Source organism: Mesitornis unicolor, unplaced genomic scaffold (genome assembly GCF_000695765.1).
Source record: "Mesitornis unicolor isolate BGI_N332 unplaced genomic scaffold, ASM69576v1 scaffold5540, whole genome shotgun sequence".
Taxonomy (NCBI): domain Eukaryota; kingdom Metazoa; phylum Chordata; class Aves; order Mesitornithiformes; family Mesitornithidae; genus Mesitornis; species Mesitornis unicolor.
Genome location: NW_010160229.1, coordinates 1 through 17,842, shown reverse-complemented (window position 1 = coordinate 17,842; position 17,842 = coordinate 1). Strand labels below are relative to the sequence as shown.

At 41.5% G+C, this 17,842-nt stretch overlaps 1 protein-coding gene across 1 annotated transcript; it reads left to right on the top strand.

Moving 5' to 3' along the window:
* Nucleotides 1-273: 273 nt before the first annotated feature.
* RBFA (ribosome binding factor A (putative)) lies at nt 274-10,983 on the top strand (the record flags this gene model as incomplete). The annotated part of the gene is made up of 7 exons (XM_010189400.1): nt 274-302; nt 1,190-1,232; nt 1,889-2,056; nt 4,520-4,632; nt 5,832-5,916; nt 9,244-9,317; nt 10,617-10,983. Coding segments are annotated over 7 exons (879 nt in total), but the record flags the coding sequence as incomplete, so codon positions are not given.
* Between the last annotated feature and the right edge of the window lie 6,859 nt (nt 10,984-17,842).

Genomic DNA, 17,842 nt, shown 5'->3' with positions numbered 1-17,842 from the left:
GCCCTGCCTCTGACGGCGTGGTTCGACCTGACCGGGTGGTTCGTGGGCGCTGGGCGAAGCTGTGCGAGAGGGGTTCAGGGGCTCGGGGCGCTCCTGTGTTCCCAGTGGCGTGGGGTGAGAGTCGCCTCCCCTGCCCTACCGAGTGGCACCTCCGGTGCCCATGGGGCTCTGGTTACGGTTCTTCAGCGTTGTGCCAAGTGGCACCGATCTCTGAGGAAACGGGTTGTTCCCACGTCTTGAAACACTTACTTGAGAAATTAAAAAAAAGTATTGAGAAAATTAATGAAATTCAGCAAGAACAAGTGTAGAGTATTGCATCTGGGGAAGAACAACCCTATGTATCAGTACAGGATGGGGGCTGACCTGCTGGGGAACAGCTCAGGGGGAAAGGACCTGGGGGTCCTGGGGTGCATTAAGAAGAGTGTGGCCGGTATGTTGAGGGAGGTTCTCTTTCCCCCCTACTCTGCCCTGGTGAGGCTGCAGCTGGAATACTGTGTCCAATTTTGGGCTCCCCAGTTCAAGGACGGGGGACTACTGGAGAGAGTCTAGCATAGAGCCACTGAGGTGATGGGGGGACTGGAGCATCTCCCATAGAAGGAAAGGCTGAGAGAGCTGGGTCTGGAGAAGAGACTGAGGGAGGAACTCATGAATGTTTATAAATATCTAAAGGGCGAGTGTCAGGAGGATGGGGCCAGACTCTTCTCAGTTGTGCCCAGTGACAGGACAAGGGGCAGTGGTCACAAACTGGAACACAGGAGGTTTGACCTAAACATAAAGAAAAACTTTACTGTGGGGGTGTCAGAGCACTGGACCAGGCTGCCCAGAGAGGTTGTGGAGTCTCCTTCTCTGGAGACATTCAAAACCCGCCTGGAGGTGTTCCTGTGTGACCTAGTCTAGGTGATCCTGCACTGGCAGGCAGGTTGGACTGGATGATCTTCAGTGATCCCCTTCAATCCCTACCATTCTGTGATTCCTTCCCCCTTCCACCTGCAGCTTTAGCTATGGGTGGGAAGCATTGCTCCCCCATCATACCTGAGCCTGTAACCACTGTGGGGAATGCTGCTTGCAGGCATGAAAACCTGGGTGTTGACATGTGCCTTTGGGTGGGTGGTGTTTTAATTCCACAAGAAACCTGTTGTTTCTCTGAGGTGCTGAAAGATAAAGCTGATTTCCTTTATTTTTCTGAAAGAAAGAAGTATTGGTATGACAGCCCTACCCTGGGATCTAAAATGGTAAGTGCAAGCTTTTAAGGTGCTTTGCTTATCTGTGCCAGGAGGCACAAGCCTGTGCTTCTGCTGTTGTGTCTAACTTTGGGACACAACAGCGTCTAAACCTTTTTCTGGTGGAGAAATCTTGTGAATGAACACTAAGGCTCCAGTTTCACTAGGACATGCCAGGATTGCTGTGGAGAGAAGCCGTTTGGTTCCCCAAGCCGTTTCCTCTTCTGTGCTGATCTTTCATCAGAACCAGCGCTCTCTTACATGCTCTTGAGCCCATAGTGGAGAACTGATTCAGATTAAAACTTCTGTATACCAGCTTAGTTTTACGGAAAGCAAGTTTTCATGTTTTTTTTTCTTTTTTTTCTCAAACAAGCAAGGCTTTTCATTTAATGCATGCAGTATTTTACAAAACTGATTTATTGAGCTGTATAACTTGCTGCAAAATGAAAAAGGAACTAAGAAACCTTCACTATAATGCGTGGTCAAAGATTTTGTGAACAGAAGTATTCTTTCTTGTAGCTCCTGATACATCAGACCTATACAAAGCCATCACAGCTCCAGTAATGGCATTCTAAAAGCATACTTGGTAGAGTGCACAAAACTGTATATAATTGCCTTATACAAGTTTGTAACCACTGATTAATGTGGTGTTTTATTTCTTTTTAAAGATGTATAAACCAACCCCTGTAATAAAAGATGACCAGACAAAAATTAGGAAAGAAGAGAACATACGCTGCAGAATCTTGAACAGTCTCATTCATAAAACTCTGGCAGAGATGATGACTACCTGTGAAATTAGTCAAGAACTTTATGATCTCAAGCTGGAAATCTGCAAGGCAAGTGCCAAAGGTACAGCTTGTGTTGAGCTGCTGTGCTTACGCTTTGAGGTCGGTATGGCAGGCCAGAGGAGCTCCCCTGGTAGTTGTGATGCAGACAGGAGGAGTTTTGCTGCATTGCTGTGGGACAGATGAGGCTCTGGATTCACCTTGCACCGTAGGAGAACTTTGCCACAGTTGTACCTGGCTTAGTAGGCTTTTGCCACTATAATGCAAATGCAGCGTGGGCCAACTAAATGGTGATTTTCCTGATATGACCTTTTTTTTCCTGTTACTCAGGCATGATCTATTTGCCTTACCCTTTTAGAAGGAGGAGGCTGTTTTTACCAATGTAAGTGTAGCTTCCCAAGAGGTCTTTTCTTCCTGCAGCTGTGTTAGTTGTTACCTCCTTGCGTCCCTCACTAGCATCATTACACAGGCAGAAGACCTACGTGAGGCATGAGCTTAGTTAAAAAAAAAGGCAAGCCTAGGAAAATGGCATTGTCAAGTAAGGTTCCAGGAAGAATCGGAATTTGTACCTAACTGTAGCCAGTGTTGTCATAATTCATGGGTTTGGAAGGGATATTAGAGCTCTGGCTCAGGAACTCAGTCAGTCTCCACTTTCTTGTTTGTTTTCTGTAGTTTTCTCTTCTACACTTGCTGTTTTGTTAAGATTAAATGATGCCAATGTTTGGCTTAAAAGCTTGATGGATTTAACTTTGTTAGTCAGAAGAATGGGAAAAAATTGCACCTCATATCTGCATTTAAGACAAGGGTTTTGTCATTTATGATTGAAACACATGTGCTTGCCAGCTGACTTCATTCTGTCTTCAGGCAAGTGATCAAAATTACGTGGACAAGATGAAACTTTTGGCTCTATATGTGCAGTATCCTTCATATAGAATTTCTCTCTAGGGCTTTGAGGATTGCTTGTCTGTCTAAGATGGCATATCTGAACGTAAAAATACTGTCTGGTGTAGGCAAGCCACGGCACTTTCAGGAGGCATTGCTGCAAATGAAACAACTTATAACATGAGAAAGAAACAGCCTTCTTCCAAATATAGTACAGAATTTATTATAACTGCTTGATGTTCATTTTGCCCTGGGACATGGCTGAGACTCAGTCCTGATTTACTCTTGAGCTGATTCTGGTCTGATATAATTATGTCCGCTATCAAAAGAGATCTTCTAGTAGGCTTTCTGCAGTCCATCAGAATTTGGGGTTTTTTTGTAATCGAAAGTTAAAATTACTTAATAGTAATACAGATAAGAATCATGCTTCAGGCTTGACACATCGAACTTTTATCCACTTGATAACATTACTCATGTGATGATGAAATCACTTCTGCTAGGTAGGGTTACGTGTTTACAGTAGATTTGGTGTGGGAGATGGAAAGGGTTGAAATTATCACAGTGGGGTTTTTGTTAATGAGTGGTGGGTTTCCCGAGAGAGAAGTCACTTGGTGGTGGAAAAAATCAGTATCTACTTTGGTTTTTGGGGACAGCCCATTCTGCCCTAGGAAAGGGTGGCACTGTCAACAGCAGACTGTGATGCAGTTTTCACTCCTGGGAATACTCTCATGGAGTTGTCTTTTCCTGTCTGTAGATACCTGTTTGTTTGAAGAGTTGGTTTCTGGAGTAGATGACCTCTGAACTGTGCCTTCCAATGGGTAGTTTATGCTTTCTCCACCCTCTTCCTTGGCTCCTTCCTTCGGTTGAGCCAGATAGGTTATTAGAAGTTTGCTGAGTGTACTCTCATAGGGAGAACTTGTTCTGTAAGATGTTGCTTAGATGCGATGAATGAGAGTCATAGAAACGTCTCAGAATCCAATTTGTAATTCAGAAGTTTATTCTTCAGGAAGATTGTCAGTCTGTCTCATGTGTACTTTGTCCCCTGCACACCATTTTCAATTGCATGCATGAATATGCTGTGAATATTACCTGCTAGTGAGCTGGAGGATCAGGCACTGGTTCCCAGCAGGCTTTAGAGCTAGAGAGACTCTTACATTACGGTGGTATGGAGTGCATTCTCTTTTCTGTCAATATCAAAACCAAACTCTAGGTGGCAACAAAAAGGCAGTGTCACAGGTCCTTCTTTAGCGAAACTTACAGTTTCAACTGTATTCCAAAACAGCATGCCATAAATTGTCGTTATGGATCACTTGGAGCACTGTCGCATTGGCTAAATGTAGCACTGTCAGTAATGTACAGGTGCTGACAGACTTCTCCATTTAGATTCAGTTCAAGGGGAGATTAGGCAGGGAGTTGCCTAAATAAAAAAAGTCCTTTCAGGTACTGAATGTAACTACCTCTGTAAAGGCACCATGTACTTTTGGTTCTTAGGAGCAGAGATGGAAGAAGAGATTCCTCTAAGAATTTACATAGCCAGTTTGGGCCACTGTATGCTTGTTCATGAGTTAGAGACTATACATACTGTACAAATTATATACATAATTTTTTTAAAAAAAGTTCATCTATTTGCAGGTGTCCCTGGCATCAAACTTTTCAGCATGTCGTGTATACTGGAATCCTGCTGCTACTATAGAGACAGAAAGTTATATTGAGAGGGTGCTGCAGAAGAGTGCTCCCCGGATACGGTACTGCTGTGGGATAAACAGACCACTTCATAAATTCATAGCCATGTATTAGTACCATTTCTTAAGTATTTCTAACAGTTTATACCTGACCTGTTAGGATGCTTTTATGTTTTCAGATATGTGGAGTCAGAGCATCTCTTGTGATGAGCCTCACAGGGAAGGATGGCTGTGTCAGACCAGCTGTGTATTTTCCTGCTGGAGCACAGCTGGCTTTTTTGGCTTCTGTGCTTTCCTAGGATTCAGGTGGGCTGAGCAGAAAGAAAGAGGAGTTTGGCTGAAATGTCACTTCGTTGTACTAGTGGTGGTGGGCTGGGCATGCTGTGCATGACAGCAGGCCAGAATGTGATGCTGCACAAGAAGACTGGCAATTACACCAAGCATCTCCTTACAGGTTCATTTGGCAGTTCTGATTGCTAGGGGCAATTTGGACCTCCAGAAGGGATGATTGATATTACAGAAATTTTTTACAATATTGATACCAAAAAATAAGTATTGGGATGCTACCATGTATTGTGATACTTTTACCCATTTTTGACAGAGGGTTCAGTGAGTTTTCAGGATATCATAGAGATTTTTGTCTCTCCCTCTTTGCTTGGCTTACCCTCTGCTCTTCAGCCAGTCTGTTGGAGGATCAGGAGTTCATCCCATGGGGCAGGTGGCATTGAAACATACTTGTAGAGCCATTTTCTTCCCCCCATTTCCCTATGCTGCGTAGTTCCTGCTCCAGCACAATGCCCCCTTCTACTCCCAACAGCTTCCAGTCTTTGAGAAGGAATGTTGCTGGCTGGGAAGAAGACAAGGGGAGCTCTGTCAGTCCCTCTTGCAGGTAGCATGTAGGACTAGTCGTCTGCCCTGCTGTCAGGGCTCTATTCCCCACTGCTCTCACTGCCTACAATGGGGATAAGGAAGCCAAAGGAAGTGGGGAAAGACCTGAGCCAGCCTGTGCATATAGGAGTCACATCTAATATCAGTACTCAGTGAGATCTGCAGCCACTAGTTTTTGTGTGTTACACATTCAGAGTTGGGATTCTGCAGTGATGTATTGCTTAGCGCTAACCTGAATGGATACCCATCAGACTGTCATTTTTTGCAAACCGTATCCTTAAATTTGCAGTACTGCCGGAATTACTTTAACATATTTTATCTGTCCTGGAGGTGCTGTACTGGTACTCATATTGGTGAATGCTGTATTTTTCCAGGTATCTTCTGACAAGTCAGCAGATTCTAGGAAATGTACCCCCAATAATATTCGTAAAAGACAAAGAAGCTGCAGCTGTAAAAGAGGTAATTGTAATCTTTGGCTCAATGTACAAATATAATGATATGCAAACATGGTGACTTAGCATATCATAATGCTTAGGAATACGGAGGTAGCTGATTATTCAGTTCCTCTACCAATCTACATTAAAAATCAGTCTTTGTCTGTACTCTTTCCTCTTCATGTTTCAAAACTGATGCTTATATAGAATGTAAATAAGAAAAAGAAATCCTAAAAAAATGAAATTTCAATCTTAAGGAATAATATAGGGTAGACAGTTGTCTGTTGCCTGGTGTATGTGGTTATAGAAATGAGGTCTGAGGAGCTGTCGTCTGCATTTTAGATGTTATGTGTTTGTAAATATGCCATTGACTCTAATCAGTGATTTTTAAATATTTTTTTTTTACCCCAACCTTTTTCCGTCTGTGAATTGTTAAAATGTTTCTAGGGAAGTGCAGATCTTTGCATAGAGGATGTAAGCTCACTACATCTTTTTTCACTTTTGAAATTGTCTTTACTGTCAAGGTGTTGTCATTTTCTGTCAAGATGTTGATAGTTTTAACTAGTTGAAATATTGCTAGAATAATGATATTTTCTAGGAATTTGTTCTCATTAGGACTGTGAAGTGAGGTCTCTTAAATAGTGAGATTTCCAGAAGAGAAAGATGACACCAATGAGTGGAATTTAATTAAAAATAAGTCTTCTCAAGTTGTTCATGTGAATGGAAGGATCATTAGTTGAAAAGGGCACATTCACATTTCTGTGCCCTGAAGTGCCTTGTTCTTAGGTGTGTTACTATTATAACCAATTACTGTTAGTGACTTAACGGGTTCATGTGCTGTATTAGCAGAGCTGGAAGGGATAACAAGAACTTCAGACTCCCTAGAAATGCATTGAATGGCTTGAACTTTCTGTGGTCAGAAAAATTCTGAGTTTCACGCCAATGTACTGATCCACAGCACAAATGTTTTTCACCTACATTAGCATCAATCAAAAGCACAAGAACAGAAACAAACACAACACTTCTGAAAGCTGTTTATTTGTTATTATGCTCCCTCTAATCAACACAAGAAATTCTACACAAGTAACAAGGGATTATGGAAGCACTTTGTCATTACTATTACTCTGTTATTAACATACCTAGATGGAGCTACCAGTGTCTACTCCTGCAGGTCCTGCTTTTCACATCTGTCATTGTAGAACCTGCTCCATTAATCACTGTTTCTCAAACTTTGTTAAATGATGACTTACTCTTTTTGAAGAAGAAAACCCCTGGACTACCTTACCTTCAAGTTCAGCGCATAGGCACCAAGAAAGTTAACCACGCAAGATAAGTAAAAAACCTCCAAAAAGTAGTTGACCAAAAAGTAATTGTGTTTTTTTTAAAATCGATGGTCACACGTGTCTTGAAATACAGCTAACTTCGTTTTAAACCATAAATTCATTATGTAACGTGGTAGTTGACAATTCAGACTTGTTTTAGAAAAAGTCCACCATTTCCTTAACAGTTATTTGGTGTCGATTTCAAAATGGAATATCAAAAGGAACATTTTTGTTATATTTTACTGTATTACTTCTGAAAAGGTAAAAACACTGTGCAAGCTCATAAGAAGTTGTATGTATGGTGAAGATGCCTTAAAACTGCATCAGTGTCAGAATTGGTTTGCTAGATTTCCATCTGGACATTTTGATGTTAAAGATGCACCATGCTCGGGAAGGCCAGTCGATGTTGATAACAACAAAATAAAGGCATTGGTTGAATCCAGGCAGTGTTTAACAACATGAGAGACTGACGAAAACCTTCACATACCACAGTCGAGCATTGAAAACCATTTAAAACAACGTGGATACATTAGGAAGCTCAGTATTTGGGTACCACAGGAGCTTAAAGAAATTCATCTCACTAAGTGCGTTGACTTCTGCGATTCTCTCATGGACCGTGAAGGAAATGAACTGTTTTTGAAATGTGTGATAACAGGTGATAGAAAAATGGTTCATCTACAACAATGATGAACAAAAAAGATCATGGAGCAAGCGTGATGAACCAGCTCCAAGCACCTCAAAAGCAGATATTCACCCAAGGAAGGTGATGCTGTCAGTGGGGCGGGATTTCAGAGCTATTGTGTATTTTGCATTGCTTCCAATGATCCAAACCATTAATTTGGATGTATACTGTCATTAACTGGATAAATTCAATGATGCCATCAAACAGAAGCGTCCAGAATTGGTGAATCGCAAAGGTGTTGTGTTTCTCCATGATAACGCTAGACCACACGCAAGTTCGGTCACGCATCAGAAAATGCTGCAGCTTGGATGGGATGTGTTACTCCATCCACTATATTCACAGACATGGCACCATCAGACTGCCATTTGTTTCATTCTTTACAAAATGCCTTGATTGGTAAAACCTTCACTGCTGATGAGGATATCAAATCATTCTTGGAACTGTTTTTTTGCCAAAAAAGATAAGAATTTTTTTGAGTGTGGAATCATGAAGTTGCCTGAAAGATGACAAAAGGTAATTGAACAAAATGGACACTATATTGTTCAATACAGTTTTTATTTCCCATGAAAAAAATCAACTTTCATTTGCCCAGAAAAAAACGCAATTACTTTTTGGCCAACCTAGTAACTTCTGTCAGTGAATGGCACTGGAAAAAAGCACTTAGATCTTTTCACACTTTGCAGATCATCAGCTTTATGTAATCCACAGATTGGAATAACAGAGCTTGAAATAACGTAGCTGAACCTGAGTTTTAAGTATTGGCAGACAGGGAAGGACCATCCAGTTCAACTCCTAGAATAATATGTTGAATTAGAAGGGAAATAATGTAAAGAAAGGTAGGACTAAAAATTTCAAATGAGATAAAATTTTCACAATTGTGTGCAGTCTATAAGCACTGGATAGACTAGATCTGTAGCATTTACATGGTAAAATGGAATTGGGAACTCAATATTTACCTTCAGTAGAAAAACAAACTTGCAGAAAGGGGAAGGAAGTGAAAAAAATCCCAGTGTAAGTATCTTATGAAAAAGGATTTGTAAGACTGATGTAAGACCAAATGAAACAAAAATTATGTATGTCACACAATCCCTAGCCAGCTGTGCAGAACATACCGAGGTGTAGGAATCCCTGGGTCAGTTATGCTATTTGTCACAGACTTCCCAGGCAAAAATTATAAGCGGTTCCATGTAAATGGAGAAAAAGACTGTTTTGAAATGTTTTTTCCAAGTATTCCAAACATGTATAAAATAAAATATTTGCTATTTTGATACTTGTCTGCTTCTTTTGTAGGTGTGAACAAAGTAAATTTAATACAGGGCCTTTAATAAGTGTCTTCTTGTATTTACAGGTTGAGGACTTACTGTCAATTGCTGATTTTGGACCTCCAGAAGAAGTAGAAACGTTATCTCAAGATGATTCCAGGTGGGTTTTTTAAAATCAGAATTGTCTATGTCCATTTTCATCTCTGTTGGCCAACTTAAATTTGGTATTATTTGACATGACAGAAAGTATATTTTAATTAGATGTGTACATTGTTTTTATCTCAGAGTTCAGCAAATGGTGCTATGAGGAAACAGAAAGTAGAAGAGAGAGACTTTTTGGAAGACCTTACTGAAAAGGCACCTCAGCTTTTAAAGAGATCAGTTAGGCCCTTTCATTAACAGAAGAGGCTACAGAATAGCCTAGGAAAAAACGGTTATGTACTCATCCCAGAAATGAAACGTAGAGGATGGCATTTTATTCTGTGGCTTAAGCTTTCTTTACCAATGTTATACCCATTTATTAAAATCAAGGGAAGATATTCCTTCCTTACTTATTCCTTATGTTCTGGTTTACTTTGGTATTTTAGTGCAGACACACTTTCACAGGCTGTTTTGTTGCTGGTTCTTGTGCACAGGTATGCACATGCTGCAGACCACGGGTTTGCATGTATGGAAAAGAAAGTCTCTTTTTTGGCTATAGGTGGATCTCTCTCAAAGCTGTGTAAAATGACTGAATTGCTACTTGTAGCAGCAGAGCGTATGCGCTTTCAGAGGCAACTAGTCCATCAGGTGATATCAGAACACCATCTTAGAAATCAGCTGTGCTTGATGCCTGTATTCTGAGTGACATTGCCATCAGACTTGTTACTTGCAGGCTTTACTTCTATGAGGGACATAGTTTTAGAATTTCTAAGAATTCAAGACTCAGTGTGTTTGTGATAATTACATTTAAAAACTTGCTTTCCAGCAGTAAGATTTGTTTCTTGCTGGTAATTTTCTCATGAGGATAAAAGCTCTCCATCTACCATTACTCCTCTACTTGGCCACCTTTATCTGGTCTAAGTTTGAATTGTTTCACATGAGCACAAGTTTACTGGTAAATCTCCTTAAGTTAACAAAAAGTAAGTTAATTCAGCATTCTTCTGTGAGGGATTTTTGGCTATTGAGGGATAGGGCTGAACAATCTATTGGAATAATGATTCTGTGGACTTCTGTGAGTTCTTAAAGCCAACAGTCTTGCCCTTGTGTGCTGTAGTCTGTTGGTGGAAATGCCTTGAACAAAGAGTACCGTGGTATCTCTTCCTTCTTAACATAGGAAGCACAATGTGGAACACAGTGCATTGATAAAGTCGAACTGAAAACTCCAGTTTATTTCTGTTATTCAAGTTGTCACAATTAGCATTGCACCTTCAAATATATATGGGGAAAAAGCCCACAGCATTTGTTTTTCTTTCCACAGTGAACTGTCCTCTTCAGCAACGCAGTCGTCAGATTCTCCCATGAGGTCTAATCTGTTTGGTGTTGATCATGAACTGCTGAATAAGCAGATAATGGACTACAAAAGACTGAAAGTGTCAAGACATACGGAAAACATTGCCTGGACAGAAGAGCAGGAACAGCAGCTTTCTGAGATTAAAAAGAAAATGAAAAAGAAAAAGACAGGGAATCCTCCTGATGATGACATTACACCACAGAAATACTTACTGGACAGATACGAAGAGGATAACTGGGATGATAACACTGAATCAGTCTCGGACTATGAGCTGGAGGATGAATTACAGGAGGAAGAAAACGAATTGGAGGTGGATGATGGCAAAATGAAGTGAAAAACTCACTCCCTTTAAAGTAGAGGCTGCCAATAGCAAGAAAAAGACTGCCATAGATATTGTAAGATTAGTTTTGTACAGCCTCTTTTGTACAGTTTTTGCAACTTCCTCTTTGAACTAAGAGATTTGCCACACATGGGGAGGTTTGCTAGTACAAGGTATGTAAGAAAAACAAAAATGCTATTTGTGACATTCTGTTAAGCAGTTTTCAAGATGCTGCATTTGTAGGACTTGGAAATGAGCAGTTTTGTAATAAAATATACATAGTGCAGCACTGAGTTAAAACTTCTTGCAGTTTTGTTGATTATTTCTAATAAAATTATGGTTTCTGTCTTGAAATAAAATGTCTCCTCTTTTTTTTGAGTGATCTGCATAAAAATAATAACAAAGTGATGGTGTCTGTTATTCTAAGGTCAGGAAGGAAGAAGGAAACAAAATAAAGACAGCCGTGTCCGAAAAGCAGCCTTCAGTGCACAAAGACCAGGACAAGGGTAATCTTTAGAGAACCTAATCTGATGGGGCAACTCACTGAAATGATGGCAGATACAGTTACAAAACTGAAAGAAAATAAATGGGTTTATTTAAATCAGAAGTTTATAGTTGTGCAAGGGGAATGGCAACCAGAAAAGAATGGAGAACTGCTCATCTGTTGGATAAAATTGGGCAAAGCATTGACTATGACTGAAAAAAAAATGTATTAAAAACTCAGAAGGCAGAGAAAAAGCAGGGAAGAATGCTTCAGTAACTGAGATTTGGAAATGCACGTGGAATCATATGAAAAATGAGGAAAAAAGCTTTCTGGCTCAAAGCAAGTGAAAAATAATAGCATGAGTGTATAAAGTCAGAAGGGCTGAAGCTTCAAATCATCTTGAGTGCCATTACGCACCATTTATGGGACAACCAGATGATCAGGCCCAGTCAACATGGGTTCATGAAGGTCAGGTCCTGCTTAACGAACCTGATCTCCTTCTATGACAAGGTGACCCACTTGGTGGATGAGGGAGAGGCTGTGGATGCTGTCTACCTGGACTTCAGTAAAACCTTCAGTACTGTTCACCACAGCATTCTCATGAACAAACTGGTTGCCTGAGGCTTGGACGGGCATATGCTCTGCTGGATCAAACATGGGCTGGATGGCCAGGCCCAGAAACTTGTGGTGAATGGGGTTAAATACATTTGGAAGCCAGTCACAAGCAGTATTGCCCAAGGCTCAGTGTTGGGGTCACTCCTGTTTAGTATCTCTATCTGTGATCTGAAGGAGGGGATCAAGTGCTCCCTCAGTTTGCAGCTGGCACCAAGTTAGGTGGGAGTGTTGATCTGCTCTAGGGTAGGAAGGTTCTTTAGAGGGACCTGGATAGGTTGCATGAATGAACCGAGGCCAATTGTATGAGCTTCAGCAAGGCCAAGTGCTGGGTCCTGTGCTTGGGTCACAACAACCCCATGCAGCGCTACAGGCTTGGGGACGAGTGGCTGGAAAGCTGCCATGCAGAAAAGGACCTGGGGGTGTTGGTGGACAGCAGGATGACCATGAGCCAGCAATGTGCCCGTGCGGCCAAGGCCAATGATATCCTGGGGTGTATTAGAAATAGTGTGGCCAGCAGGACCAGGGAAGTGATTGTACCACTGTACACGGCCCTGATGAGGCCACACACAGAATCACAGAATATTAGGAGTTGGAAGGGACCTCAAAAGATCGTCCAGTCCAACCCCTCTGCCAGAGCAGGATCACCTAGACCAGGTCACACAGGAACGCGTCCAGGCGGGTTTTGAATGTCTCCAGAGAAGGAGACTCCACAACCTCTCTGGGCAGCCTGGTCCAGTGCTCTGTTACCCTTACAGTAAAAAAGTTTTTCCTCATGTTCAGGTTCAACATCCTATGCTCCAGCTTGCTCCCATTGCCCCTTGTCCCCTCATTGGCTATCACTGAGAAGAGCCTAGCTCCTTCCTCCTGTCACTCACCCTTTACAAATTTATAAACATTAATGGGGTCATCCCTCAGTCTCCTCTTCTCCAAGATAAAGAGACCCAGCTCCCTCAGCCGCTCCTCATAAGGGAGATGCTCCACTACTGTGTTCAGTTTTGGGCACAGCAGTGTAAGAAAGACATTGAGGTGCTGGAGAGGGTCCAAAGAAGGGCAACAAAGCTGGTGAAGGGTCTTGAGAATAAGTCTTAAGTGGAGTGGCTGAGGGACTTGGGGTTGTTTAGTCTGAAGAAAAGGAGGCTGAAGAGAGACGTTATGGCTTTCTACAACTACCTGAAAGGAGGTTCTAGAGAAGTGCATGTGGGTCTCTTCTCACAAGTTACAACCGACAGGACAAGAGGAAATGGCCTCAAGCTATGCCAGGGGAGATTTCGGTTAAACATTAGGAAATAATTCTACACTGAAAGGGTTATCAAAGACTGGCACCCCGGGCAGTGGTTGACTCACCACCCTATTTAAAAGCCATCTAGATATGGTGCTCAGGGACATAGTTTAGAAGTGGGCATGGTAGAGTTAGATATCAGTTGGACTTGATGATCTTAAAAGTCTTCCAACCACAACGATTCTGTGATTCTATAATTCAAAGTAAGTTATAATTATCAAGGTAGTAAAAATGAATTCTACCAGAAAAAAGAACCATTTAATTCCATTAGTTAATGGGGAAGCAGAGAAAGACAATGCAGGGGAGGTTGTACCACAGTGTGCTGCTCTAGTTTTTCCAAAAGATTTAAAAAAGACCGAGTGTGAGTTCCAAAATAGAAGATTTCAAAGCTCTATAGAATGTGCCCTATCAAACCAGAAGAACATCGTCATTAACTATGAATAATAACTTGCATGCATGCTTTTCTTGCATTTAGTCACTGCTGACAGCACATTGCTGCACTGCACTCATTGGTACTTCAAAATCTATTATGATATTGTCATAAACACCTAACCAACAAAGCATCACACTTCAAACTGTAAGAATGAAAGTGCACAAATGCTTGTCTGTTGTTGTGGTAATTACTTCTGACTTTTTTTTGGTAGTATGTTCTTCAGGTAGTCCATCGTACCTGGTGGGCTCTACTCTGACTTACTGGAAAACAAATTCTAGTGGAGAACACTTGTAATTAATTTCAGTTAATTACTCTCTTTCTGGCTCCAAGAAATAGGTAAGGAAACAAGAGAGAAAACAAAGCCATGAGGATGTGCATAGTAAAATGGCAGTGGAACTCCAGGGAACACCTGGACAGGTAACAAAAATCCCCATCCACTACAAACTTATGGCTAGAAAATATCTGGAACTAAAGCAACAAAATACCTATCCAGCATTAATCTCATGGTATGGAAAGAAAATTGTATCTCTTGTTTGACAGGCCAATGGAAAGACAGAATCAGCTGTGCTAAAGAAATATTTTTCCTTCTTAACTGCTGAACTGAGCACCAAAGGGAGTGCCTGACATTTTTGCCCTAGCCCGAGGTTTTTAAACAGGGAAAATCAATGAGAAAAGTATGTTGAAGATGAGGCAGCTTCATGCACGATGCGAGTGCTGTCCACACAGTAAATCTGCCTTGCCTGGGTGCTCGGCTGGAGACCATCTCATTTTTTCTGACAAAGCCAGGCTTGAATGATTACAATCAAAACACAAGGATAGAGGTTGTCAGTTAATGGACTCCAAATAGCTGCATTGATGGCCAATTTTTCTGGGCAGGCAGCTGAACTCTCACAAAATAAACACTGTATTTCTTCATCTAAACTTTCACAGTTCATATATAACAAAAGAGCCACCAAAACGGCACTTCATGTATTTTATTTCTCTAGGCAGTGCATCACATGTGAAGAGCTATCATGCCGACTGGTGTGCTGTTTCCAGCAAGTAGGTATTAGGCCTAAAACTTCTGAAACTGAGCACAACACCACTGTATGCCCCTGGAGTATGTTGTGAAGGCTTACAGCACAAACAGGAGCCCTTTTCATCTGCCATCAAAAAGCAATGAGGTTTGCCACAGAAAAGAGGAAATGCTGCCCAGGACACAGTTTCGTTACAGAATATTTTGGGGTAGAGATGCAAGAAGGTATTATGTCCTGCAGAACATGCACAAGAGTGTTCTCCAGGCTGGATGCAATTATTCACCGTATCTGTACTCAGATTTCACTCCTGCCTGAGAACTACGGCTACACTGAAGCTGTCTTTCCCCAGGTGGGAATGGGGTCTGGCTCCCAGCTTGCAGGAGACCTCCACCTCAGCTGTGGGAAAGGAGGTGAGAGGGGGCGGGCTGCAGGACTGCTGCAGAGCTCCTGCATCCTGTGAACACAGGCCTTGCTGCAAACCCAAAATCTAAATTTGGCAGCTTAGCTAGTTCAAAGAGTCTTTGTTGAAGAATGTGATTCCAACATCTGATAAGCAGCAAAATTGTGCATATTTGGTCAATGGAAAGTCAGTTCACATAGTTTTCTTCTTGCTAGTGTTGAAATATATTGCAAGAAAAGGGGAAATGTCTTTCAGTCTTTCCTCTCCCAAACTCTCCTCTGTCTGCAAAGTTTCCACTGAAAATTATACTTTAAAAAAAATATATGTTTGTATTTTTGGCAGTTTGTAACAAAGAGCAGCAGAAAAACCTGTGAGCGAGCAGCTGGGACAAGCTCTATGCGCTCTCCAGCATTCAAAGGCTCACAGAGGGCAGCCAGGTGCTCTCTGTGAATGGCTCTGATTTGGATGCCTGAACTTTAACTTCCTCATTGGTACCTCTGACTGCTTTGCCTAAGAGCTTGACATTTTGTGCATTTCTATTTCTGTCACGGCAGCAGCAGTCAGTGGGAGTCAACACTTCAGTGAGAACAGAAATGAATGCCTATCACTTGGTCAGCCCCAGGCTCTCAGGCTGCCATCAACCCTTTGGTGTATGGCTCCTGGTAATTGTTTCCCTCTTGTGTTAAGATTTATGGGCAGAAATCTTTAAAAATCATTATTCAGAGTGCATCTCACATTGAATTCTTACTTTTTATTTGTCTTGATAGCCTGTTTGCTGGCAGATTCATAATACACTTGTCATGGTAAATAAACATCTTCATTTGCAAGCACAAGCAGTCAGACTTGCTTTTACTTTTCCCCATAGGTTTTGCCTTTCAGTTTTATGAACTGTACCTTCACTTTGGCTTTCCGATCTTTCTGGGAAAATTTCCAGAAGGTTTAAGAGTGGGACAGGAAGCTGCAATCCCAGTGAAGTGAGACGAGATGAGCAGAGGCAGAACAGAACTGGTCTGTAAAACAACGCTGCGTCTGGTGCTGTTGTGTCCATTTCTATCTCCAGGTCCTAGCATTTTTGATATCTGAATATGGGCCATCTCCTGGATGATTCTTAGCTGTAACAAAATTTTGTTTGATAGTGCTTAAACAATGTTGTATTACAGTTATTTCGCATAACTCTGTTTTAACCTCCTTTTTGAGGCTACATTCCTACCTTACCTCATCTTTACAGATGACTGGATTTGACAGTATTTATTTTAGTTTTCTCTCCTCAGACAGGTCAGAAATTTCAAGGGAAGCCAGACATAATGGAAGAGTTGATGTATGGCTGTGTACTAGAAGAGAAAAAGAAGAATGCACTTCAAACGACTGCTTTCATTCACCTGCCATGCAGCCTGTTTAAGAAATGGAAAAGTTCTCCAAGTAACTGGAGCTCAAAGAGTTCAAGCTGGGTTAGTATAGGTCATCTTGTCCACAGTTATTGCTGAGCTATTGGATAACAAGTTCAAGACCCGTTTAATCTACAGAAGCTCTGTTTTAGATCCCTGGCATAGGGAGAGGCTTCCCTATTCCCTGAGGTTGGGCTTTGACCCCTGTGGCATCTGTGGGACCTGATGCTGCTGCAAGAGATGGGTGAAGGAAGCAGCGTGGGCTGTGACTGACTTAGTTGTGACTGCTTTGCAGACTGGAGTTAGATATAGTAAACATAACATGAAATTTTACAAGTTTGATTCTGAAAACTTATGATAGGACTGGGAAGAGAGTGAGAAAAAAGATGCCATTTCTTCATCAGATCACTGTTTAATTTTTACGGGTGCATACATCTGTCAAATAACACAATAAATCAAACTGATAGAACTTTTAATTTTTTTAGTATCTCTGTCTGTATTACACCAGTAGACAGTGTATATTTAAAGAACTACGTAGTCATGTGGCACAAGACAAAATTTTTTAGGAGTGTCTTTTTCAAGTTATCAGTCAGGATATTTACAGCATTACTTGTCAGGTTAGAATACAGCTTTTACTACATAGAAAGACAGAATGGTTTGGGCAGGTGTCAGAAGGATGGGATCAGACTCTTCATGGTCGTGCCCAGTGATGGGACAAGGGCCAATGGTCACAAACTGGAACACAGGAGGTTCAGCCTGAACATAAGGAAAAACTTTTTTACTGTAAGGGTGGCAGAGCACTGGACCAAGCTGCCCAGAGAGATTGTGGAGTCTCCTTCTCTGGAGACATTCAAAACCCGCCTGGATGTGTTCCTGTGCGGTCTTCTCTAGGTGATGCTGCTCCAGCAGGAGTGTCAGACTAGATGATCTTTTGAGGTCCCTTCCAAGCCCTGCCATGCTGTGATTGTGTGAAGAGATAGCCATGGAAATAACACAGGCTTTGAAAAACAAGGGAGCAGAGGTTACACTTCTGTGCTGGAAAGGTTGGTCATTTTCAAAACTAAAACATCTGGTTCCATGTCCAAAGCACAGACAGGTAAACAATGACTCTTCCAAATTGTAAAAATAGCTCATTGCTGCTATCATCCTCACATCATCTTTTTGCACTGAAACTAAGCAGCACAGTTAGCTGTGTGTATATGGGATACAAAATGTGCTTCAGCCACAGGGTAAAACTTTCACAGAATCACAGAATCACAGAA